Here is a 26,875-nt window from a genome sequence, read left to right on the forward strand (position 1 = left end):
TCTGTGACCTTTGACCTTTCTTCACCTGCTCTGGTCTTTTTTCACTTTTTTTTTTATAGTTCTTACCTTGTATAGGGTTACATAAAGACATATATACATATTTAATGAATAGTGGATCAAACACTTCTTAAGCAGAGAATAGTCTATGGTTTTGGGTAACATAATGCCAAAAGAAATACCCTAAAAAACAATAATGACGTAAAACCTCGTTCTCCTCGGGCCAGTCACGTCGCGGCGTCCCCGTGACGACGAGCTGGACGGCAACTCGTACCACTTCACCACGCGGCACGAGATGGAGACGGACGTGAAGGCGGGCCGCTTCCTGGAGCACGGCGAGTACGACGGCAACCTCTACGGCACCAAGATCGACTCCATCCACCAGGTGGTGGACACCCGGCGCACCTGCATCCTGGACGTCAACCCCCAGGTCAGGGTCCCCCAGTACCACCAGTAGAACCACCAGTACACCACCAGTAGAACCACCAGTAGAACCACCAGTGAACCACCAGTAGAACCACCGGTAGAACCACCAGTACACCACCAGTAGAACCACCAGTACACCACCAGTAGAACCACCAGTAGAACCACCAGTAGAACCATCAGTACACCACCAGTAGAACCACCAGTAGAACCACCAGTACACCACCAGTAGAACCACCAGTACACCACCAGTAGAACCACCAGTAGAACCATCAGTACACCACCAGTAGAACCACCAGTAGAACCACCAGTACACCACCAGTAGAACCACCAGTACACCCACCAGTAGAACCACCAGTACACCACCAGTAGAACCACCAGTAGATCACCAGTACACCACCAGTAGAACCACCAGTACGCCCGCCGGTAGAACCACCAGTAGAACCACCAGTAGACCGTGGGGCCAGTGCACCAGCAGTCAGGCCATAGAACAGCACCAAGCATATGAAACTCCCAGCATGCACTGGTTCACGTTTTGTAATAAGGTCGGTTCTTTCAAGTTCGACTGGCTCTGACTTTGCAAAACAAACACTGTGAACTCCTCCACGCCGCCGCATGTTGGTCAGAGGAATGTGGGTCAGAAGACTCTCCTTTCGGCGAAGCAAGCGGAAAAAGTGTACTATATTTGTCGCTTTGTGCTTCGAGAAAATGGTGCAAAGGGAGAGTTAGCAACCTAGAAGACAAATCTGCCGAGTGGGCAGCACTGTCCCGAGCAAGTCCAAGAGCATCTCTAAATGTGTGCTCTAGCGATGTACAGATGTTTTAAAACATGCAGATAACAGGAAGGGGTTCGTTATGTATGGAAGTCTACGTGGCGGCGGTGCCCTTGTGTGTTCAATGACGTCCCGGGCCTTGCCCTCTGCAGGCGCTGAAGGTGCTGAAGACAGCAGAGTTCATGCCCTACGTGGTGTTCATCGCCGCTCCCGAGTTCGACACCCTGAAGGCCATGCACAAGGCCGTGGTGGACGCCGGCATCACCACCAAGCAGCTCACGGTCCGTCCGGCACGCGTGTTCGGCACGCACGCACACGCACGCACGCACGCACACACCTCTTATTCAGTCATCTTAATTTAATTTCAAAGCATGCTTTTTGCCTGTTGAGTGTCAATCTCACTCTCAATTACACACACTAGGAAGACAGGTTCTAATTAGTCACCGGTACTATATTATGAAACACTAGAGTATCGGTAAGGTTGGATGTTTTCGGTATTGCAGGGCTCAGGGCTTGAGAAATTAGCATTTATAATTCCGCTATTGACTTTAATTTGCTGCCGCAAACAAAGCTGTCCCCCAAGTAGGCCTGGGCAATAAAACAATAAATTATCGTATCGTGATAGATAGATTTGATCAATATCAATATAAAACATGACCACCGAATCTAGCAGCTGGGTTTGTTACACAAACACGGTTCCATACTTATTTACTATATTAGAGTTTTTTCATTGTTGTATCGACATTGGAGTATTTATCAATGAAGAACAGTGGAAGGTCATATTAAGTGTTAAACAGAACTGTTTAAATCCAGCATGGTTATACCTAGTCTTTTTAGGTCATTAAAATGATCAATAGTTATCGATATCGATCAATTTGATCAAGTTACATCGTGATATGTCTTTCAGCCATATCGCCCAGGCCTACCCCCAAGTATCTCTGCTTGGGTTTACTTTACACACGACAAAAGCAGACACACAAACACAGTTTTGCTCTATCTTATTCCAGGTTTACACATTGCAGGGCTTAGACTGATACAAATGTATAAAAAGCATTGTACCTTCATCTAAATGGTACGTACCCCCCCTCCCTCCCCCAGGACGTGGACCTGAGGAAGACGGTGGACGAGTCGGCCCGGATCCAGCGGGCCTACAACCACTACTTCGACCTGACCATCGTCAACGACAACCTGGACAAGGCCTTTGAGACTCTGCAGGGGGCTGTGGACAAACTGTGCTCCGAGGCCCAGTGGGTCCCCGTCAACTGGGTCTACTGAGGACCCGTCCTGGGGGGCCCCTAGGATCCTACCGTCCCGGTCCCCGCGCAGAACCCCCCCCCCCCTACACCCCCTACCCAAGCACTATGTGACTGATGTGTGCGTGAGCGTGTGCGTGTGAGCAAGGATGCAAGTGTACCCACTAAGATCAAGAGGGGGAGACGGGTGGGGGGGGGGGGGAGACAGGAGGGGGTAGGGGTGGAGGTGAAGGTGGTGGTGGTGGTTGGATCTTCGGTCAGCGGATCGGATACTTATGCAATCAATCCTAGTCGTGTGTAGCCTAACCCCTCCGCCCAGCCTCTCCCACACTCCCGCTCACTGCGGTGCAGTGGTATTTTCTACGCAAAAACTAAAGAAAAAAACTCAAAGGGAAAAGAGTGATTATTTATTTTAGTGTTTGTAACTTTATAGGAAAGATCGTTCTACTTGAACCGCTGTAGAATGATAAACAAAAAAACAAAAAAAAGAACAAAAAAAAAAACTAAAACTGGCAAAAATACTTTGGCTACGGTTTTTTATAATTTATTGATGTTGTGTTGGGATTTGTAGTTCCCCTTGTGCTCAGATATGGAGGCTAGTTTTCCAGACCCAGCCAGAAAGAGTGGTCCACGTCCATGCAGCTCCAGAACGAACACAAGCCCCAGCTGAGCGGACTGTCATCCCAACTATGAGCAGTCTGGCCAAAGCCAGTCAATGCAACATCATTGCCCCGTCGTCGAAGCAGAATGCATAGCGTCCACGTTGTTTCATAGCTGCCCTTTTCACCTATAGCACTGATTAACGGCCATAAGCACTGTACCTAACTGGACTTTGAATAACACAATATGGTTTATAATGTGCTACTTAATGATCAAACACTGTGTTCGTCTTAAAGGTTTTGTTACACTAGTCTCCTTGTTTTAGCTGGTCATGAATTCATCTCCAGAACGTACTGTTTTAATGCTTTACCTTTTGTTTTTAATCAAACGTGCCCTTCTGTGTCTTCTCCCTACGGTTATCTACAGAGGCCGGTCCATTAGAGTCTAGACTATGAGTCAATAAGCTCGGTGAAAGTCATCTCCCTTCCTCAGTGGCTCACTTGAAAAACTGGAATTTTCCCCTTGGTTTGACGTGCAGGAAATTGCTCACCGGTAAATAGATTTTTAGATGAACACATTTGAGAAGAAAATTGTTGACCTTCTGCTAACACAATTATGTATTATTCAGTCTCCATATAAATAAAGTTAAGAGCGCTCCAGCTAATGGTAGACCCGTTTGGTACAGCCGTTTGGTCAAAGTCAAAATTCAGACAGCCGAGCAGAAAGCTGTAAAGACTTTGTGATAAGACATAAGATACATGTTATTGCCTAATTTTAAAATGTCCATTATCTTTCTTTTCTTTTTTTAACAGTGTTTTCAAATAAACCCATGTCAGGACATTTGAGTTGTCTTGTTAGTTTTGATGCAATTTAATAATTTTGAGCAAGGTTTTTGCAGAGAAAATCTTGTGAAGAATCAAGATTCACCTTGGAAAGAAGGAAACATTGTATGCTACTAAAAGCAGCTACATGTATACACCTGTTAGGATGTCAGCACAAATACTCTCTCCGTGTCCGTCTATCCAAAAATCATCTCTTCTTGTGGTGGAAACCAACACTTTACTTCTAGTCCATTTTCATGAGACTACTCGTGGTTAATTCAGATGCCCTGTGCATGTTATCAAACCTTTTAATGTTTAATATCCAAAGCCAGGGAATTACCAATGTTGTTCACACTTTAGAACTGCAGTACTTATAGACTCACCACCCACCCACCTTTGGATAGTATTGGTGATTATATTCCATTCCTTCTACATGTCGTCAAACAACTTCACCCCAAGTGGCATCTTGAAAATAAAACAGGACTCAGTGGACCAACAGTGAAACATTTTGACATTTTTATTAACGCAACTTACAGTCAAGCCAAAACTAAGTATATTTAGTGATAAGTATTCACATTATGTCCTAACAGGGTTTAGAGCATAGATTGCGTTTGAAGTCATAGGTGTTAACAAACCAAACAATAAAAAAGGAAATGCAATATAGAAATCAAAGCTTACATGTGTGCTATGACGGGAACAAGTAGAAGAAGAAGCAAAGCCGTGGGTCTGAACAGACTGAAAGACCCTCACCGTGATCAGGAATGACTGCATGTTTTGGCATGTTGTGATTAAATAAGGAGGAGACTCAATGACACGTATGGCGGGAGGTTTGAGTTCACACAACCACTGAGCAGGAGACTTGGGTGTGTTGCTTTTGCTTTGTGCCAAGAGACTTTGGTCACTTTGCTGATCATTTCTTACAATGGCAGTATTTAGAAGAACAATTCGACATGGCCGGAGGCCGGAGTGTCCTGGAATCTGGGATGTGTAACTTAAAAAGGGGATCAGAATGATTGACAAGAAAATTAAAGAAAATCACGGATGATTGTCAGTTTTTGGGATGATCGATGGATTAAAAGATTCAGAGTAAAAAAAAAAAAGGGGGGGGCTGAATGGAAGGTTCTCATCCCCCGGTGCAACGGTCAACCCCGGGTATTTATTCTTTTGTCATGGAAGGAAAATGAAGTACTACGGTATGGTGGTGGAACTGAAATGCATAATTCGTCTCGACAGAAAGGACGACACAACGAAGTGCCTCTGGTGGGAATCTGAGGCCGTCTTAAGACGATCCGGGCAAGGGGGTAGAAATAGCGGATGAAGCCTTTTTCCGTGGCGATACCCGAGATAACAGTCACGTCTAACCCCAGCATGGCGACAGAAGACCTTAAGGTGGGGCCTGGGCTTGGGATCCACATGTGCTGAACTCATGCAGAGGGAAATTCCAACACAAAAATGAAGGTGGGGAGGGAGGAAGTAGAACCACACCCGAGCAACATGAAGATCGTTTGTGTGTGTTTTGTGATGAGGAAAATGATACGTGGACATTTTTGGCCAGAGGATGTGCCAGAGCTCTCCTTTGAATAGTTAAAAACATGCACAGTGCCATGTGACCTTCAAACCTCCCCAAGCAAAAAGTATAATAGTCGTATTGGACAATATGAGCATGATAAAAGAAAAATAAAAGTCAACGCAGCATATATCAGGCATATGAGGTACTTCATCAATATATAGATATACATCTTTACCTTGTGTTTTTGGAAAAGCTCTTCGAAGTCGTTATTCCTCATTATTCCTACTTATGGAATAAAATACCTCGTCAGTTTAGTTACTCTCTGCCCGACCTCAAATGGGCATTTTTTTGTGTTATTTTTTTATTTTTTCCTTTTGAGACCGCTTTGAAAGTGCAAAACGTGAATACTGATCATTCTCGGCAGCATCTACACTCAAGGTGGCGTGATGATGGGTAAGGATTGGAACTCACGTAGGCATACCTTGCAGCTGGGTTCTGTCTGTCTAACGCGTGGGACGACCCCTAACTGAAACTTAAGGGAGCCGGACACACACACACACACACACACACACACACACACACACACACACACACACACACACACACACACACACACACACACACACACACACACACACACACACACACACACACACACACACACACACACACACGATTCTGGCTCAAAACACACAAATCGATGACATAATTTGCCACAAAGTCTTGTCTGTGTACCCTTTCCTTTGAAGTCACAATGTCACTCTACAATGCAAAGCAAGTTCATTTGTGTATATATATTCATATATTCCCTTTGTTACATTGTCACATGCAAAAATACATCTGATAACTATCAAAACGGTGTAACATTTGGCCATTTTGGGTTGCAGTTCAATTACCGGGGTGAAAAAAATTATAAATACGAGGGACAGTTGGTGGTTATTGCAGCACTTGCTAACTGGTTTAAACTAGATCTGGAGTAGCGCTATCCAATAAAACAAGCACAACTATGGACCACAAAGTGGTGACAAACAGATCTAAAGATCTAATCTGTCCTCCCCCCCCAGCAGCCCCCGTCAAAGACGTCCTGGAAACCAGACATGGTCTGGAAAGTCTGCCTGGCTTAGACAAGTGTTTTAGACAAGTGCTCAAGAGCAACTCAGTGTGGTCCCTGCTGTGGTGGGCTGGTTCAATAGATCAAAGTAGAATATCACTCACAATAATCCTATACCTCAAAATGTCAACGTCTTGCCCATGACAAGCCACAAGCTTGTCTTGTCATAAAATTAACAAGTTCCACAACACCAACAGCCTCACGGTGAACATTGACCAGCACGCACACGCACAGCCCCCCAAGTGGCACATTTAACATTGGCTCATTGCGAGCCAACGCTAGCAATAGTGTGCTCTTTTGACTAGTGTTTATGAAAGAAATAGGAGGGTCACGTTCAGAGCAGAACATTTGGCCCTCCAAGCTACCTCGTGAATACCTCATTTGACACAGCCGGGCAGTCGAGTGACGTGGCTGGGTTTCGTCTCGTGTTAAAACGCCAAAGTGGGGGGGGGGGGGGGGGGGGAGAGAGACAAGACACGTGTATGATATCGGCGTCTCAGGATTTTGGTCCCTCGCGTTGGGTTAAAAACCAAAAGGGGAACGTGAACCAGGGAGCTGTAGTGAGGCTCGCACCGGACAAAGCGCTGAGGTAGTCGTGTACACGTGGGTGATTGGTTACGGGCCCGGTCGTTATGAATCAGAATCCTATCGATCTCCATGTCAGCAGGAAGGCCGAACACCGTCGCACTCCTTCCTTTTTAGTATTGGAGCTACCAGACGCTTTCAACATAAAATTAACAACTTTGGGTGACGAACACGCAGAATTGCTTCTGGTTTGTTTCATACATGAAAAGTTTTGATTGACAAAAGATAATGATAAAAAAAAAAGCAGACGACATTAGGGCTGTGAAGCTGAGGCTGGACTAACGGTAGCAACGCGGTGTTGGCCTCCGGGTCAGGTGATATGGAGGGCCACGTCAACCCAGCAGAGAACTTGGGACAAGAACAGTTTGGAGACTGCTGCTGGCTACTCTATCCATTTGCAAGCGAATAAATGCTCCAGTGAGCGTCATCTGGGAAAAAAAGAAGAAAAAATGACTTGAATGACATAAAAAAAAAAAGTGGGACAAACTAGCAAAAGAAACGTTTGGGAATATCAGATCAAATATCAGATCAAAGACTACATGGGAAGGCATAGAAAAGATTGCACTACAGTGCCAACAATTATATAAACACACACACACGTTATAGCACCACACGCAAGCATGAGTATAAGAAAACAAGATCACCCTGTGACGCTCTGACTAGTACAGAAAACTACAAATCAAAAGCGTTAAGCCATCTTTACGTCCAACAGAAATTTAACTAAAACAATCCGTGTCATCCGATTCCACGAGATCCATATTGAAATCTATAACATGGCCAATACTAAAAAAAAAAGTGAAACTCTAGCTTAATAACTGGACAAACAGTTATCAAAACAAAATTGTTTGGTTGCTAAGGAAAAGGATGTGCATAACGTTTAAATACAGGTAGCAATGTCCTAATTGGACAATCTTGTACCAATTTACACACACAGGCTTCCAAGTACATTCATGTTGCACTAGGAAAATAAACTTGAATTTGACAATAGGATTTCTCTTGGTTTATATTTAAGTTATTTTAGAGATGGGAGAACTGATGGATGAGATGTATATTTCTGGAGCGGAGGTTCCAGGCATAATATAAAGCTACAGTGCTTAGAGCCAGGCTTTGGAGAACGACAAATGTCATCAAGTTATGTGGAGGCGTTTACTGATAATGGAGGATCGATGGGTTAGCTTCGAATGCCAGTGGATTTAAAAAGCGTGGTTGGAGCATAAATCACTAACTGCCAGTTCAGACCTGGCTAAATTAACAACACCACCCAAACAACTCAATACATTTGTAAAGCTATTTAAAAAAAAAAAAACTTTTTTTATGCTATGACATATCTATGAAAACACATCACCCAAACCGAACTGAGAGTCTGCGTACAGCCCTCATTGTTAACACATCTGGGTCCATCGACGCATTGAAAGGTCTATAGATTGAACTTCTGATCCACGTCCAAGAGACCCTCCAGCTTGCCTGTCGAGTGCAAAATGAATGCCTTTCCTAGTGTTGATGTTTGTGACCAGGCACCAGAATAAACAAGCACGCCGCATACACACACACACACACACACCTCTATTTGCATCGAGTGAAGAGCCATTCAAATCAGTGGGCCGAACGAGCCCCAGAATGAGGCACCTGTCAGGTGCGACTCAATTATGCCCCGGGCACATGTTGGGATGGAGCGCACCGTGTCTGAACAGGCGGCCCGGTTCCTTTTGTCCTCCGGCCAATGACACGAGAGGACCGCGCGTATCTGCAGAATGAGAGCCTGTCTCCTGAGTTGGTGATGGTGAACAGAAATAAATAAAGAATGACAGGATTTCATTAAGGTACTAATTTCAGATGTTGCCAAGGTTCGAAAGCTTGTTATGCTTAAAAAACACACCACTCTCGTCATACAATTACATAGTTGGCCGAGCCAGTGTGCTTTTTTAACCAGAAGAGCTCCATATGGCTACTGTTCCTTTGTTGAATAAACATTACAAATTTGGCTGACAATGACTGAATATATTGAAACATTAAGGTATAAAAATATGGTTTCACAAAATGATTGATATACAACTACCCCTACCTGACAATGCTGTTGAAATGAAGCACATTTCTTTTTCTTTTTCTTTTTTTTTTTTCATCCACCTTGCAGTCTTTCGGTTTTTTTTTTTTTGCAACACCATTTCATCCACATCACGTTTCAACAAACTTGCTTTGGCATTGCAACTTAAAAACAAGCAGTGTGGCAACAAATGTGATAGTCAGAGGAACCACCTTCCAATACCCGTCAGTTTATTTCGGTTTATATAGAGGCCATGTTTTGCATAAAGAGCTTTTCTTCCCCTCGACACGAATGCACACAATGAACAAAAGCCAGCGTCTGAGCATTCAAGGCATTCAGACATGTTCAAAGAGGTGGGCCAGGTACTGGGCCACGACGGCTGCCTTAACAAGACATCTCAAGTCCTCTCTGGAAATGCTCTTCTCTCACTTGCCCGACGAGCCACACTTTTTCACTCTTGTGAGGGACGCCCAACTTATTTTCCTCATGTACAACCAACTGTGGGCTTTTAACCAATTAAAGAGGTGCTGCTAGACTGCAATCTGATTCAACTCTGCGCTCTTTGCCACACCGTACAAATGTCATTTCTCAGTTTAGTGCAAAAATGTCAACGTTTTTATTTTCTATATTTTTCAGTTCTGTTATTCTAAGGTGCTGTTAAATGTAAAACATGGAAGTTGAAACATGTACCAACCCAATCTCATTAGAGCGATACTCTGATATCTAGAATTTTAGTAAGACTTCTGATGAACGCTGGTACTCCCGCAGTGGGGATGCTGAAGATGGCAGTTTGGGGGTCACTTCTGCAGGAAATGCTTTTAGTTGCCATTGGCGACAATGGACACCATCCTGGGAGACGAATATGGAACGTGTTTTTCGGCAATACAAAAGAAGTGCATACCAAGATTGAGAATGTCAGGGTGTCCTCTTTGAGGAGCATGACGAAAATACTAAACATTTGCTAAATCAAAAAGAGAGCCTTGTGGCTAAAGACCAGCATTCAGACGAACAACCATTCAGGCTTCGATGAACAGAACCATTGGCAGACTTTGCTGTCTCCATGACAAAAATACAATCTGCACAATTTAAGAAAGCTGTCCGGCTCAATCGCACTAATGAGTTTGCGGGGCGAAGGAAAATGCAAATCACATTCAAACAAATGTAGGAGATTAAAATGCTCTGCAGCAAAATGCATCTGTATCTGAGGCCATTGTGGCATTCTTAGGTGTCCTGCATTTATTCTGCCAATCTCATTGTGCTACTCTTTCCCAAACCTGCCCTATAATTTACTAGCGGAGACGACACAGGGCAACTGCCAAAAGAGCGGTTCCCTAGGCAACACGACGGAATCACCAACCTCTCTCAATAGTTCATGCAGTGATATTGTGATTTTGCAGCACTGAGCTTGGCCTTTGATCAACAAATACGATTCAAAATGTTACTGTGTTGACCACTGGAGAATATCAAAAAGGTTTTAAAACAAACAAAAATATGGAAAACGCTACAAATATATAAACAAAAGTCTACATCATTTGGTCATACAGCAATGCTCAGTATCTTTTTTTTTTTCCTTGACCAATCCGTCTCCCCAAATAGCACTTCCTTTTACGATCATGCAAGCGACGGACTTGAACCTTGAGTCGAAAAAAAAAACGATGCCAATTTGGTAGATAGCAGGGGGGGTAATTGTGAGGAAATGGCCAGTGGTGTGATGTTACCATTAGCATTAAACAGGTAACAAGAGGTAGGACACACAGCCATTTCCACACAATTACCAGTGTCAACACAGCACGGCGGCTCGCGCCCACTGCCACCCAGCCGACGCACATTTGTCAAGCGCTCAATACCATACCAGCGTTCTGCTGGCCAAAAGTGCATCCAAATCATTTGTACACGTCGTGAGACCAGCACCGAAGAACAATATTGACATCATAACAGTAAATATCAAGTACATGATTTTTTTCTTTTTCAGAATGCCCCACAAACACAGTCAGTCGGATTTCTAAGTATTGTACAGAGAATGGGTGACAACCCCCCCCAGCCAAGAGGTGGGGGTCTTTAGAGGGGGCAGGGGGGAAAGGTCATGAAAATGCATTCTTTAAACCATCAGGCCTGGCCTATTAAAAGCCTCTTGGATAGGTCCACTGAGGATATATTATATAAGGTGGCTTTTTTTCAGTGAAAGCAACTAGCACCCAGAAACAATATGTTCTTTTGTGCTTCCATTATTTTTCTTTCGAGTATTTACCATGTACAAGTTAATCTTATTTGGCTAAGAAAGATTGTATGTTATAAAAAAAAAAAAAAAAGGATATACCCAATTTCCGTGCTATAAAAATCGACGACGACACCCAACACAGACAAAAAAATGTGTCACACCATGACAACGGCATGACGATACTGGTAAGCACTGAGAAACGCTACGGAATTAGACCTAGATAAAAACAAACTGAAATAAAAGGCTCTATTAGCTACCTCTTTAAATGACCTAAAATGCTGTAAAATACACCCCCCATCCACGTCTAAATCTCTTCATTAAAAAGATGCATAGTAAGACAATATAGATTATTCCCCATCCGATAAAAGACTAAATTAACATTTGTCAGCGTAACTTTCGGGCAAGAACATGGCAGGGAGGATAAAAACGTCAAATCAAATTAGGGCTGTAACCCGGGGAGTTCACTTGAACAATTTCAGAAAGGCAATAGAATATTTAAATGTAGGGTTTTTGTATAGAAATATACAATGTGGATTCAGATCAAATACAAGACAGCCATCTTAAAAAAAAAAAAAAAAAAAAAATGAAAACAAAAGTTTTCTCCCTCCCCTCATAAGCTTATCCAAAATAGACTGTACAAGCATAGCGGTAGTTGCGTTGAAAAGCTTAAATCACGCAACCTCTATGCTCGGTGAAAATTGTGGACCTTAATTAGCCACGCAAATCTTTGCCCCCCCCTCCCCCCCATCCCTTTCTCTTAAAGCTCCAGCATTAAAACAAATCCTGCAAGTCTTGTTGCACATTCCCCCCCACCCTTACCCTTATGACAAAAATACCGGCCTACCACCCTGTGCTTCAAACGTCATGACAGGAGAAACAAAAACAAAAAGTATAAGAAGACAACTAAATAACAAAACACAGCTACAAAATGCGAGTCACCTACACGCACGTAAATATTAAAACGAAAAAACACAGGAGTTCTGAACAGAGAAAGGGGGGGATGGTGGTAGAGGGGGGGGGGGTTCACTCAAGATTTCATATTTTTATTATTTTTTTACTCCCCACCTCAACATTGATGTCTTCATCATGTCATCTCACATCATCCGGGCTCAGAACCCATTCAAAAGTCAAGAGTCCATGCGGGGAGCCAGTCCCAAATGTCGATATACTTGGCAGCATTTGTGAATCAGATTAATATCATGGACTCTGAACGTATTCCCATTAAAAACCAGACAAAACAGGATGACAGGAAAATAATCCATTCGTTTTCCTTGTGGCGATATTCAAAGCCCTCTTTGGAGATAGAGCAGGTAAGTGTAATAGGGCTGTATACAATTCTTTAGACTTTGTCACCAGATTAGGAATTTAAAAAGACGTGTTTTGTTCGCCAGTGTTGCAGACGACGACGTTCCCCCGATGATTGTGGTTGATGTAACTCATAGAGGTATTAAATATGGCAGTCTAAGAAAGGACACTTCTCTTTACACTGTCCCCCCCGTGTGGAGAAGAAAATAATATTTAAAAGATGCAATGCAAGTCACAAGGTGAGTCACAAGAGCTTCCGTCACAAGAGCTTCCGTCCCGATTTAAGTCTCCGTTTTGGTCAGTGCATGATGCTTTGATTGATTGATAAATAATAATAATATATAACAGAGAGAATGTTTAGGATTGATCCGTCTTTTGAGATACCAAGACCCACATTGATTAGAATAAAGCATGGAAAAGTGGCTGGAAAACAAAACAAACAAGGAAAAAAAGGAATAATAAAAAATAAAAAAAAGGCGTGGCGTTCGTCTTCGGGCCACTCGAAGGGACAACGTTGAGCCGTCTGTAGTTTCTTCTTCTAACGGTGTAGCACTAGATCTGCCTTTTACGTTATACTGTGTAAACTCACGCCGCAAAAATGTACAAATACACACCGAACGCTTGTCTGGTTAGTAAACGGGTGTCGTCATCCGCATTGCTACTGCAGAAGACCTCTTTAGCCCAGTCTCATAGTGGCGACTTTTGTTGGTTTTTGTTTATAAGGTGGAGAGAGAGAGAGAGAGCGAGAACAAGGAAGAGAAAGAAGGGGGAAGGGGCGCTCGCCTACGTGAAGCATAAATAAAAAATAAAAAGTAATGGTGGAAAAGCGACATCCCTCAAGGATCGGAAGGGCTACCGCGGAACTCCTCTGTGCGGACGCCCACCGCCGACGGCGGGACAGGAAGTGATGACCTCACCCGTGTGCAGCGCCGGACGGGCCTTCAGGCAAAGTACATGGTGCGCAGGGTGTCCTGGTGGATCTGCACCGCCTTGGCCAGGGCCTGCTGGTCACGGCCGTTGCTCTGGCCCGACGTGTGGCTGCCCTCGGCACTGGTGGAGGGAAGGAGGGAGACGTTACCATGGAGACATTACAACAACGCAGTCGTCTAAACAGAAGCCTTCGGATCAAGAAACGGGGTACCGTGAGGACATAACAGTGTCCTCTTGTTAAAACTATTCAGTCATTAAGCAGATGCTTCGAGCCAAAAGAGGCTTGGAGGCTTGCACTGTAATCCTTAAGAAGCAGCCCGTAGTAAAGCTCAGCTTGCGTCCTTACCTGTCGTGCTCCTTGTCTACCAGGTGGTAGCGTGCGCGGAAAGCCACCAGGTGGGCGTAGTAGGCCGGTGCCGGGATGGAGACCGAGCGGGTGCAGCGCACGTAGGTGTGGCACAGCTGGTAGGTGAGCACCTGCAGCTCGTCCGAGGTGAAATGGTTGTCGTCCCACAGCACGTGGTAGTGGGAGGGCCTGCTGGTGCCCTGCAGAGACGGACAATAGAGAACCGATCAGCTTCGGTGTTGGTTCACGGTGGAAGTTCTTATGACAAATGTACTTACATACGTACTTAAGTCGCTTTGGATAAAAGCGTCTGCTAAATGCCCTAAATGTAAATGTAAATGGGGGTTGTAGCCGCAGCGGTTTTAAAGCTGAGGACCCCTTTTTACCTCGATGGTAGACTGTAGCCTCTTTAGTTGTACCCTCTTAAAGCCAAGCACTCTCGCATTGTGAGTGGGCGCCACGCTTACGTACTGTATATGCATTTACTCTTAATGGACTGCTGCATGTCCTACCTGTATGCCGGCGTGACTGCACAGGTAGAAGTCAAACTCTGAGGGGTGGGTGATTTTGGTGTCCACTGTGGTGCCCGCAGGGATGTTGCCGCTCTTTCCGACCTGATAGGGAACGAAAAAAGGAGGACAACAATCAAAAACACATGTACACAGGTGTTCCCTAAGACTGCATATCAGGTTGGCTCACTTTCTATGGAGTGTGGTGGGGGGGGGGGGGAAAGAGAGAATCATTAATCAACCGCGGGGCCCACAACTGACCCGCTCGTTGCGGTCCGTGCAGAAGAGCCTGGTGTGGTGCCTCTTCTGGACCACCACGAAGGTGATGCCGGGCTGGTAGTCCTTCTCCAGCTTGATACATGCCTCCCGGATGGCCAGCAGCTCGTGCTGAAGAACCTGTGGGCAGCGGTGAGAGACGTGCGGTCAGGTCAGGACACACCCGAGATCGGTGCGTATTTTGAAAGCGTATTACGTATCAATATACTAGTAGTAGCAAAATAACAAAATGTGTGTTGCGGCAAAACTATCAAATGTATGTGAGGGGTTTGTTTGACGGGAGAAGGGGATGCGGTTGCCATAGAAACGTGACTGACAGCCACCTGGTTGAACTGGCCCTCGGAGATGCCGTCGCGGTAGTAGATGATGCGCGTGGGCTTGAAGCGCGTGGACTTGTAGAACTGGATGAGCAGCTCGCGCACCATGGTGGCCAGGTCCTGGATGATGTCCTGCCGGTGCTGCTGGACGCGCACCGTGGCGCAGTAGCGGCTCGGGTGGGCGTCCATGCTGCCCACCACCTGCCACCAGAGAGAGAGAGAGCGTGAGAGAGCGAGAACGAGAGAGAGATTAGCTCTGTACTGGTCTACCCACTGCTGCATCGCCATGAGCATGTTGAGATGAGACTAGCTGTGTGTTCGAAAATATTCTGGTAAAGATAGATAGTTAAGTTATCATGTCCCTTTTTTTTTTTTTTACTAATTGTTTTAGCTCGCTACCTGACTTGGTAATGTCAGTGGTTGACTCACGAAAGCAGTTTGTGAACTGGACTCCAAGCTATACTGTTTCTAACTTTCCCCTCTAGTCTGTGATTTGGGCTCAGTATGAATAGAGTTATTGCAGATCTCGATGCATGCAGTGGTTAGTTTTTATTTTAACTGGAGGTGGTACGTACGGCAGCGATGGAGGGCTTCTTCCCGTCCCCAGCGGGGGGGTGAGTGACGTCAGCGCCGAGGAAGATGACTGGCTGCTGGAACACCAGAGGCCTGCACAGCGAGGGGGGAAACACAGGGGGCATTAGAGCCTGCTATGTGCCCACACATAACATTGCAGCGAACAAACGTCTGTGCTACTCGTGCATTTATACTTTCAGGTCTTCTTGTTTTTTGATACCATGTCTGCACATAAGAGACTGTCAACACCAAAGCATGCTTGGCCAATGAAGCCCAGTCAGACTACAGTGCTCTTGTGGAAGAGTACTGGGGGCAACGCTCACCGGCCCTGGGGCAGCAGGATGTTGTTGACCCCGCCCAGCTTGACGTTGATCTTCAGGCAGAGGTTGGAGAGCGTCTGGGGGGTGGTCTTCTGCACGTTCTTCACCTGGACACACTGCGTGGCCATGCCCAGCACCGTGTCCCCCACGCGCTTCACCTCGGCTGCGATTCAGACAGAGAGAGACAAGGGGGGGTGAGCCTCCAGGACAGCGGTGTACACTACGCATCGTCAACATGTTTCATACTAGTGATCGACCGATATATCGGCCGATATTTGTGTTTTGTACGTGCATCAGCGTCGGCCCATTTGTTTCGCCAATCTCTTTTTTTTTTACAGACAGGTTCAATAAATGTTCCTTTTTTAAATTGAGACTTGGTGATGTAAATTGAAGGAGCAAAAGCAGTATCTGCTCCAAATGTCGGCTCAAGAAAATCTGTATTGGCGTATCGGTCATTGGCAAAAAAAAAAATCCATATTTCATACACGTCTGTTATGGACAGCAGTGTTGCAACGGTACAGACATTCACACCGGTCTGTGTCTTTCTGAGAGCACCAGTGTTCCCGGTAAATATTATTTTTAAAAAGGCTCACCATAGACAGGAGTCTTCCCGGGGAGGATGACGACCACCAGCTGGAGGCCCTGGTAGGTGTACTTGAGGTGCTTGAACATGGGCTCCACACTGTCCGCTCCCTGGGCGTACTTGCAGAAACAGGGCTGGCCCTGGATGGGCATGCCCGCGTCTCGCGAGATCTTCCTCAGCTGGTCTGTAAAGGCTCTGTAACAGACATGGGTGGTCAGGAAAGGAAACCCACCAAGAGACTCACTTTGTGGTAAAACGTTTCAGTGAGGACGTTATGGCTTAAAAGGAGTTAGGCCTTAAGCATTGAAAAGGCACAAAGATGTAATCACAGCATGGCATATTGACCTATTCATTAAGTCATTTGGTTTTCAGCGGAGAGGTTCAGACAACAGATGGTACTTCAAGCTAGCGGTGATGCCACGTGGCCCAGAGCATTTGCCACAGCACTCAATTGTCAAACATTTAAAGAAAAACATTCTCTAGTGTTTTCTGTCGCCCCCCGTCAAACATGTTCTCAAGTCCAAATATGGTGACTTAGATGGCCGTGTGATTTTGTAAATCTCATCACTGGGCTGAGTGCTAAACACTTCAGAAGTGATGTGGTGTCTGGGTGGTCAGACTAAGCAAAGGCTTGTGCTGGAGCCATGGTCCGCTTACGTCAGGGATTGTGTGCCATGCGCCCACGGGCTGAAGTCTGACAGACAAAACTCCATTTACAGTAAAAAAGAAATTCAATAGCTTCCGTCCAACATGGAGAGTAAACACGGGACTCTAGGACCAGGCATCTAAATGTAGAAGACACGCTGTCTTTGAGTTCTAACAAAATGATTTATGACATAGGGGGGGAAGACATAAATTCCTTCCAAGACTTAAAACTCGGCTATCAGGCCTTCAGGGAGCAGCCCTTCAACGAGTTCTTGGATGTGTCACACACGCTATGGGAACTCAATTCCCTCATGCAGGGGAACAAGCGCTCTGTGTGGCTTACTTCAGCAGGAGTTCAGTGCACTGCCTCTGGGGGGCAAAGCAGGCGATTGCCCACACTTTGATCTCTATGCCTGTGTGGAACTGCTTGTTCCTCATGTCCCAGACTCCCTGGATTGGTGTAGCTATTGCTTTGTTCTGCAAGAGAAGCGCCGGGCTGATTTAGTTACTGATGAAATACCGTGGAAATATTCTCTTCTTTGACCAATATTAGGCATTATATTATCCAGTTACAATCATTCAATAGCATTTAGCCAATAGCTAGATATGAGAAAAATTTGCAAAATGAATGTTGAAGGTCAGCTGAGCTGTAGCCTCTTTTCATAATATACACTACTAACAAATGATAGTTAGTGCTTAAGCCCAACATTAGGAAGGCAATTCAAATAAAAGTACAATACAAATATGAAGAGGTTATGAATAGGCATTCAAAAGCATGCACATTGCTGGTTTCCACATTGCTATCAAACAAAATATATAAAACAATTCATGGTATATTTTAAACAATTACAGAACACAAATTAGAGTAGACTTTAAAGTAACAAACAAATTCCCCAAATTGGGTGGCTGCAATTGGCCAGATAAACTAAAACTGAATTGAAAGCCCAAATTGGGTGGCTGCAATCGGCCAGATAAACTAAAACTGAATGTGTGGCGTCATTTTTCAAAGCCAAACGACCAAGCAGAATTCTAGATTTATCACTAAGAAGACCCCACTACCAAAACAAGTAGGAGGGCTAACATTACAATACTGCAATTCTACTTATTCAACACCATGGACCAGACAAGACAAACAAACAAAAACTGAAACTACTAGAGAATACTGAGAGAAAGTCACCTTGGAGTCACTTACCCTGCCTCCATACAGAATGGAGGGCGCCTGGAGTACGCGGCCGTTCACCTCAGTCATCTCGTCCCTCACCATCACCCCGAACTCCCGTACATACGGGTCTGCGTTAAAGTTGGCACTTCTCATCTGCGGAGGACCCAAATCGAGTGGAGAGATGAGTCAACGATAACAAGGGGATACAAAACCCATGGCTCTGAATACCGTACGACAGTGAACACTGAGACAAAAACATTGGCTTAGGGTGACCCACCAGTTTGCTGATCTCGTCCTGCCGGTCTGGTGCCGACCGGGCGGTGGCGCGGATCATAGTGGAGGTCTGATTGTCCGTCAGCTTCTTGATGCAGCGCTGCCCTGCCACTATGTTACACACCTGGACAGAAACAGTGCCATGTCAGCCTCCACCAGCTTTGCCTTGGAGAGAGATGGAGAAACCCCCTCCCGGAAAACGTTGATGGTTGTGTGCTGGTGTGTGAGGAGCCGCGGTGTTCATACCTCTAGAGGAAGGTAGGTGTGCTTCTGTTCCTGGCCCACCTGGAGGCAGGGCAGGTGGGGGTACCTCAGGATGAGCTTGTATTTGTCTTTGAAGTACTGCGCTACAGTGCACTCGATGGTTTGGCCGTTCTCCTGCTGCAGGGGGAATCTGCCAGGGAGATGACACGTGAGGGGACCAGTGAAGATTCAAATTAGGGCTGATTCTGTGTCTGAGAACACGCCTTGCGATTTTAACATTACATGTTAAATGCTAGATCTTTGAACGCTTACGTCTGGTGGCTGGCTGGTCTTCTGGTCACGTTGCAAACTCTGTACTTCCTCTTCATCTGCCCACAGTGAGTGATCTCCACCTTCAGACCTGGTGGACAGGGTCAGAACCCGGTATTAAGAGGGGTTACACGGTCCATACAGAAACACAGCTAGACGCCTCCCCACACCCAGGCTGTAGTGTAACGCACAAGCGGAATTGGAAGTGAATAACAAAACTATGGTTACCTTTGATTTCCTTGGTGAATTTCACCCTCTGGGAATCTGTGAGTGGCTTCTGTTGCTCTTCGATGCTCTTGAAGTCCAACACTTCGCACATGAACTCTATTACAGGCTGGGCTTTGTAGAACGCGGTGGCAGAGACTGTTGCAAAAAACAAACAAGTACAAAGCAGTTGAACACCAATTCTCGCCAACATATTTCCAACACATTGCGACCCAGACAGGTGCTATACATCCAGTGCGAGTTAACAAAACAAAAACATACCATCGATATTAAGCATCATCTTCCAGAGAGACGGCCTAACGGACTGGTGGAAGCCGAACCACACCTCTCTTCCCCCACCGAGGGGGTTGGAGCAGCCTTCTGAGGGGGTGAAGAAGGAGCGGCCCACGGGAGTGTACCTGGGGTTTGAAAAGGGGTGTAGGACAAAAGATCATTTACATTTGGTGAGTCATTAAAGGAGAGGTGTTAATAGTGAGGGATGGTCAGAGGCCTTTAAGGGAATGGCTTAGCGAGGCTAGGTGAAACCTCATCTTTGCAAGAGACTGGAAGCAACGACATGGGGACTACATCCAGCTAGTCAGGGTTGCGCAGTCTTTCTTCCACACCGCTTAATGAATGAAACGTCTGCGAATACACCCTTCACGGGAACTCTCGCCTACGCGAACCTAGAACCGGGCTCACCTCATGGAGGGCAGGTGTCTCATGACCACATCCAGGGCTTGGATGGTCTCGAAGGGGATGTTTGGCAGCCGCCCGGTCAGCGCCTCGTGGAGAGCTTGCAAACTCACGATGGACACCCATTTGATGGCCACTTTGAAGCTGCGGTCCTTCCCCTCGCCAGGAATGGTGACCTCGAGCTCCACCTGACAGGACAGAGAGGACGAGGTTGGGTCGATCGGAAAGTGGTGGGGGTATTGATCTGAACGCAATTGGTAGAATAATGAAAGTCGAGCGCCGATGTTTGGCCAGGTTATTTTAATTGGGCAGAGATGGCTTTTTTTTTTAAACAAATCAAGACATCCAGTGGACTTACTTTTTCTCTACCGATGGGCAGGGGCATGGCGGTATAGAGGTTCTTTCTGCCGTCATACACCGGCTTTCGGTCCCCAAATATCTGTGTTTTAAAGTGCTGGACCATGTGCTCCACAATATCACTGTTAGGGGAAAAAAAAAACATTTACAGTTACAGTACCTTGGATACTGAGCAGCAGTGACCCCACTTTTACGCAGCGTTAGATCAACAGAGTAATGTTGGCAGTCATAATATGCAGGTATGTGTACCGGTTCACCCTCCTGGGGCACTTCTCGGGCTTGATGTCAATGTCGTAATGGTACACCTCCAGTTTAGGGATTTCCATCTCAAAGAAGTTGGCCTGGAGCTTGATTGTCCTGCCCATGGTGCCAAAGTCTGGCCGCGACGGGGGCTTGAATACATACTCTGGAATGGGGGGAGATGGGGGATCTGGAGGGTAGATAGGGGTCGTGTTAATGAAGCAGTGAGGTGACTGACCTGCATATAATGTAATGAACAATGGAAGATGCAAGACGAGTGCCGTGAACAATGATATGCAATCCAAATAGTTCAACATCGTCCATCTTAAGAAGTGATTATGAAACAAAGCCGTTGAGTCTTCAAGAACATGAAAATCCTAGTGACCTTACACGGTTTGAACAAACAATTCACAGTGTTAAAACGATAAGGTTCTTCACGCAGGGACTGTAATGTGGTCAGGTTGGGCTCACACACACCCATCGGCACCTTATCTTTGCAGTGCAGCTCTTTGCACTCGAATAGACACCCACCAAGCCCAGTAACAGCAATGGGGATTTCTGAAATACTAAACCATCAATTTGAATTCTAGTATGGTTTTTCCAATAGCCTTTGTAAACTCATGTGTATATAACCCACTGTCCCAGTCTCTTACAGTAGGAAAAGCTTAATGAATGTCTTTTTAGTTATTGAACTCTGATGCTTGCAGGGGACATGGGGGGGGGGGGGGGGGGGGGGGGGGGGGGGAGAGAGTGTGCGACAGACTGTCCCACTCCTCCCAAGCTTACCAGAGCCGATTGACCCAGATGAATGGGGTCCCTCCATCTCTGTAGGTAAAACAGAAGAAGCATGTTCGTCTGAAAACCCTCCTAGAGACAGGAGTTGGTGGTAGAAGAGAGGAAGTAAACACATGTTAGTTCGGAATGTAGACAATTATACATGCAATTTGGCTTTGCTGTAATTTTCTGAATATACATGTTTTGTTTTTTATAATACATGTCACAATTAATAGAAATGCACTGAATTTATCAAAAAATGACCATGCATTCAATATAAATATAATTTAATTATTTGAAATGTTATTTCAAAATAACACATTCACACACTCGCTATTATGTAGACAAAAAGCATGACAAGTCAAAGGCGCACTTTTATCGTTAATTTACTTTACTTTAAAGGGTGCCTTATCAGTTCAAGGCCACGGTTGACAGCAATGGCAACTTTTCAAACATCTTATCAATGTAAACAGATGAGCGACCTGGTTGACCGTCTACTCTCCCACCCACCCTTTGTATTAGGCAAGCAATAACCTACAAGTTTATCTTTCGACCAATTCCAAAATGTAACATAATTAACAATCAAAGAGGCAAGGCGCACAGCAACTGAATATGACTGATTCATTATAAATACAAGAGGTTTTGGCAGCATCATTCCGATCGTATAATGACGTACGTTGCCTATAATTGATGGGAACGCCTGGTTGATACAAACAGACCTCAACGTGTGGTTGATCACAATTAAATGACGGGACAGAAGACACAACCCATGAATGATTTGTCGAGTTGTAGCCTCTATGTAAAAGTTGAGCATCAATTACAATTTGTCAATAATGTGTTTTTTTTGTTTAATACCGCGAGCAATAAGGTGTCAATGACTAACTCGGTATGTAACTAAGCCAACAGGTCGACATTTAGCTAGGATTGTGATCCGATAGCATGCAGACCGACTGCAGCTTAAAATGAATAACCTAGCCTCAACTATTTCTCGTTTCACGCTTACCGACTAAACTCGTGGATTCTTTCCAATTCAACCCGACACGACGCTGTTCGACTTGATACGAAAAGAACAACCGATAGGTGAAAACCAAACCCAGGACGACTTGTGGGGAATGTGGCGACGCTAACTAGTACAATAATGTTGTTGTTAGCTCAGATGCTAGCTAAGCGGGAATGCTAATGCCTGGACTTTAGTTGGTGGTCACGGTATACGTGCGTTGTACCCATAAAACACCGACTTATGGCGACCAACAACCGGTCACGTTGACAACCACAACCCGCCGAGTGAGCGACGGTCCCGCTCGGTAGTTTAGGTGGGGACATCGAAGGTCGGCAGAAGAGTTTTTTTCTCCCCAACAGCCACATTGGCTAGCCGAGGCTAGCAGCAGTACTTACCTCCAGGAGAGGAATACATTTTGTCGAGTTAAGCGCACGGCGTGGACGTATGGATGATCCACTCTATTCCCGTCCCACGTCTCCGAAACACATGCGTGGTAGAAAGATAGAAATGTACAAAAAAAAAAGTTACCAAATCCGGTAACCCCCACAGTTTCTTTAGTCAAGTAGTAAATTGCACCACGAGAGCTTTCTCATCCTCGACACGGCCCCATCCCCCCAACACACAAGACCAGAGAGCCGCCGGAGAGAGAAAAAACCTCGCTGTCTGCGCGTGTGACGTCACGCGTAACCTCGCGAGCCTCCCGCTATTTCCGGTGTGCCGCGCGGAACGCTTAAGCGACCGGGCGGGCTCGTGATCAAAGCCGCCGCGCTGTTGCACTGTGTAGGAAAACCTGTCAGCCGGTTAAAGACGACCGGAAAAACAACAACTACATGTAGATAAACAAGAGCCAATCGAAAGCACAGGAAGAAGATTATATGAGGACATTTATCTAATGGCATAGTATTTCCGGGGTGGGCAAGTTATGAATTATTTTAGCCTACATCCTATTTGTATGCTATATGAAATAATACAAGGAAGACCTAGATTACTTTATTAATGAGTTTATTGAAGATACCGTGGTCAATTCATAACGCTTGCAATGAAATAAAATATGCTTACATTAAATACAATTTAATTTCACAAATAATACAATTAAAGCAACAATTGAATCAACCGAATGTACAATAACGTTTATCAATGTGCATTCGCTTGTGTATATCGGTTTTGATTTGATGAATTTGCATACAATTTCAAATCTTTCCTCCTCACTTTTCTGTAATTATTTCGTTTGGACGACAGGTGGTGCTGTTCTACCATGGAATGTGACATTTGGGAATGAGTCCTAACGCGCTTTCCAGGCATATATTTTTTCTTTGGAAAAAAAAGTAGATTCGATTGATTGATATTTCAGCAATAGCATTGATTCACAGATAAGTGCAATCAAATGTAAATGCAGGATACTGGAGAGTATTTAAGGATCAATTATCAATAATAACAGATAAGATGGGTTGGGGATAGCATTTCTGTTATCATATGCATATTGGCCTCATGTTGTGTTTTTGTGTAGGCCTATTGAAGACGCGATTGCTAAGATATGGGGCACTTATAATTGTTCTGTATAAATGAATCATATATTTAAAAATGAAAATATGGTCTGGGGGGAGATGCATGTATATAGCTCTTGGTTTGAATGTCATTATTGAATTTAGGCTTACATGAAATTACTATTTAATGTAGTAATTTATTAATTAAAGCCTACTAAAAACGATGTATGTCATCAAATTCTGAATTATAATGTTGGCCTTTTATATAACGGTTAAGATACTATATATCGATAGGAGAGAAGAAGAAAAAACATGACAATAGCCATGCAGTTTCCCCCTATAGGCAAACTGGGTGTTGCTGTTGTGTGCGCGCGCCTCGGCCAATGGAACCAGATCCTCCCCGCAGTGCGTAAGAGCGCAATTTAGGATTTAACCAAGTCTTTGCTGCGGGGCTGGTTGCAGTCTTCAACAGAGCCCGTCAGCGTGAGAGCCATCACAATGCCAGTGTAGTTTTCAAGCATCGGGGTTTAAACATATTTTTGGAGTCAGCCTTGTCTTACTTTTTTTTGTAAAAACAACGCGGTGGTTCCGAACTATGACTGGAGTATTCGACCGAAAGATTTCGAGTGTCAAGCCTTCAGATTTTCAAAGCTCTTTTCAACTTTCCACCATGCATCACCCGTCTCAGGAATCTCCTACTTTACCCGAGTCAACGGCCACGGATTCTGGCTACTACAGTCCCGCGAGTGGAATTCCCCATGGCTATTGTTCGCCCAACTCGACTTCGTACGGGAAGCCTCTGAACGCCTACCAGTACCAATACCACGGCGTCAACGGATCCGCTGGAAATTATACCGCGAAAGCCTACCCCGATTACAGCTCATATACGACCTCCGCCTACCACCAGTACGCCGGGGCTTACAGCAGAGTACAGCCCCAGCCGAGCCCGCAAGGTACGGTCCAGTTTTTATAATAGAGATAGCCTTGCGTCGCGATGATTTAACGTGATTTAACGCTCCTGATTTACTATTGAAACAAATCTTCTATTCGTAGGCCTATCTTTATTTAATAAGATGTCTTCATTTGGTTTCGTTAAGCTTCAAAAAAAAAACTCAGAACAATGTGTTATGGGTAAAAAAAACGCCGTAACAGAATGGTGTTATTTCAGTTGGCACATTTCTTTCGAATTGAAATGAGAAAGGCAATTTCGATTTTTTTTTAGCACAGCGCCCAATTAAATGCAAGTATAGCCTACGTCATAGTTTGCGGCCCAAATAAAACACAATTATTACCACCGATTCATGCTAGAATTAAAACGAAGACGCTTATTATTAACAATACGCTCGCTATAATAATGATGTTGTTTTACAGAAAAGGAAATCGCAGAGCCCGAGGTGAGGATGGTGAACGGCAAGCCCAAGAAGGTCCGAAAACCGCGCACCATCTACTCGAGCTTCCAGCTCGCGGCGCTGCAGAGGAGGTTCCAGAACACACAGTACCTCGCGCTGCCCGAGAGAGCCGAGCTCGCGGCGTCTCTGGGTCTCACACAAACACAGGTACGCGCCCTATAAAAAGAGGATCTCATTGTTGTAGCACTCGTTGTTCATGTTTACTCATTTGTCACGAGCCGTGCAGAAGATCGTAAAGGCCTGTAATATATAGGCCCTATATTGTGTATTATAGGCCCATAGGCTATGTTTTATGTTTTTCCCTTTTTTAATATTCATCTTTTGTATTTTTTTTTTATCTCGCCATTTTTTCCCAGGTCAAAATTTGGTTCCAGAATAAGAGATCGAAACTGAAGAAGATCATGAAAAACGGCGAGCTTCCCCCGGATCACAGCCCCAGCTCCAGCGACCCAATGGCCTGCAACTCTCCACAGTCCCCGGCCGTTTGGGACACACAGGTGGCTCCCAGGCCCCACAATTTACCGCTTCAGAACATCAACACGACGACATCTAGCTTTTTGGAGAATGCCGGGTCATGGTACACGTCTTCGGCCGGTGGGTCGATGAATTCTCATCTTCAGACCCCCAACTCATTACAGCACTCATTGGCTCTTGGAGCGGGGACGTTATACTGAATTTCTGATGTTCATTGAAATATTATTTTTTTTCCTTCTATGGGACTCATGTTAAATTTTCAGAGGAATATGCAATGTATTTGATTACAGTCATAGAGGAAACGTGTAAAATGTGTAAATGTGTGCATGTAATTTATTGCATTTTGGAAGACTATTAAACGTTTTAAATGGACAATGGATTAAACATTCTGTATGCTAGTAATGACCTTGTTGTAGTTTCTTGTTATTTTAACCCGCAATTATTTTTCTTTACTGAATTTCATAATAAGAATTGATTTGCAAGCCTGAGGCAACAATTGTGGCTATTAAATCTCATTCTCTTTCAACGAATTTGAGGAATGAATATAACTCTGAATCGGTTTCAAAGTAAGAAAACTAAATATGTTAAGATTGTTACATTATGAAATTGAATGTATAGATTCAATTAGTCAATGAATAAAAACAAATAGGCCTACAGTGTTTATTGTTTTACAAAAGGTCACTTCAAAATTGTGAATGATTTGTTTCTTTTTTTTTAACGTAAAGAACACAGCGACTTTATAACCAAATTTCACAAGACGCTATTGATAGTGGCCTAACCCTCACCGATTGACTGGGCCTACTTAAAAACATAATTTTCTCGTATGCAGCACAAGTGTTCCCTACATTTAATAAGACGAGACTGCCACAATGTTGCATTATAACCTAAACAACCGAATCAACCGAATAAACATGCAACATTTCTAACACTTTGAAGATAGAAATGGGCACCTGTCGTAATATTTTTTTTATATACAAGATAGGCTACTTTATTGAAACGACTATGCCATTTAATATAGCTATACCTTCACAATTGCGTTTCAATTGCAATGATATTGGGGGATTTGGATTTCAGCATAGCTTCCAATGAAAAGGCAAAAATACTTTTTGTATTGGAAAAACAAACCATAGAATTATAAAAAAACAACAACATT

At 44.6% G+C, this 26,875-nt stretch overlaps 3 protein-coding genes across 11 annotated transcripts in view; 2 read left to right on the forward strand and 1 right to left on the reverse strand.

Moving 5' to 3' along the window:
• Positions 1–3,884, forward strand: part of pals2b (protein associated with LIN7 2, MAGUK p55 family member b) — a 25,117-nt gene extending 21,233 nt beyond the window's left edge. For all 6 annotated transcript variants that reach the window (XM_084485120.1, XM_084485124.1, XM_084485123.1 and 3 more), the window contains 3 exons: positions 225–427; positions 1,346–1,474; positions 2,292–3,884. In XM_084485120.1, the coding sequence (XP_084341246.1) occupies positions 225–427; positions 1,346–1,474; positions 2,292–2,468 (509 nt within the window). In that variant the 3' untranslated portion in view covers positions 2,469–3,884. The remainder of the gene's footprint in view (positions 1–224; positions 428–1,345; positions 1,475–2,291) is intronic.
• A 502-nt stretch (positions 3,885–4,386) lies between these two features.
• Positions 4,387–22,954, reverse strand: ago2 (argonaute RISC catalytic component 2). 4 transcript variants are annotated; one of them, XM_084484508.1, is made up of 20 exons: positions 22,751–22,954; positions 21,368–21,448; positions 20,591–20,771; positions 20,343–20,463; positions 19,991–20,172; positions 19,571–19,707; positions 19,313–19,447; positions 19,088–19,175; positions 18,818–18,965; positions 18,576–18,695; positions 18,329–18,451; positions 17,480–17,613; positions 16,502–16,686; positions 15,912–16,071; positions 15,591–15,681; positions 15,022–15,216; positions 14,684–14,818; positions 14,426–14,527; positions 13,914–14,113; positions 4,387–13,687 (listed from the first exon to the last, which is right to left on the reverse strand). In XM_084484508.1, the coding sequence occupies exons 1-20, from the start codon at positions 22,767–22,769 to the stop codon at positions 13,579–13,581; spliced, it is 2,646 nt and encodes an 881-aa protein (XP_084340634.1). In that variant the 5' UTR covers positions 22,770–22,954; the 3' UTR covers positions 4,387–13,578. The 4 variants fall into 4 exon arrangements, with proteins under 4 accessions (XP_084340634.1, XP_084340633.1, XP_084340632.1 ...); XM_084484507.1 differs by having other exon boundaries at positions 15,016–15,216; XM_084484506.1 differs by having other exon boundaries at positions 18,314–18,451.
• A 1,480-nt stretch (positions 22,955–24,434) lies between these two features.
• dlx5a (distal-less homeobox 5a) lies at positions 24,435–25,922 on the forward strand (the record flags this gene model as incomplete). Its single annotated transcript, XM_084484991.1, has 3 exons — positions 24,435–24,792; positions 25,211–25,395; positions 25,605–25,922. 3 exons carry the CDS (start codon positions 24,435–24,437, stop codon positions 25,920–25,922), a joined length of 861 nt encoding a protein of 286 aa, XP_084341117.1.
• Positions 25,923–26,875: the final 953 nt, after the last annotated feature.

This window comes from Micromesistius poutassou (genome assembly GCF_964030765.1).
Source record: "Micromesistius poutassou genome assembly, chromosome: 20".
NCBI classification, from domain to species: Eukaryota; Metazoa; Chordata; class Actinopteri; order Gadiformes; family Gadidae; genus Micromesistius; species Micromesistius poutassou.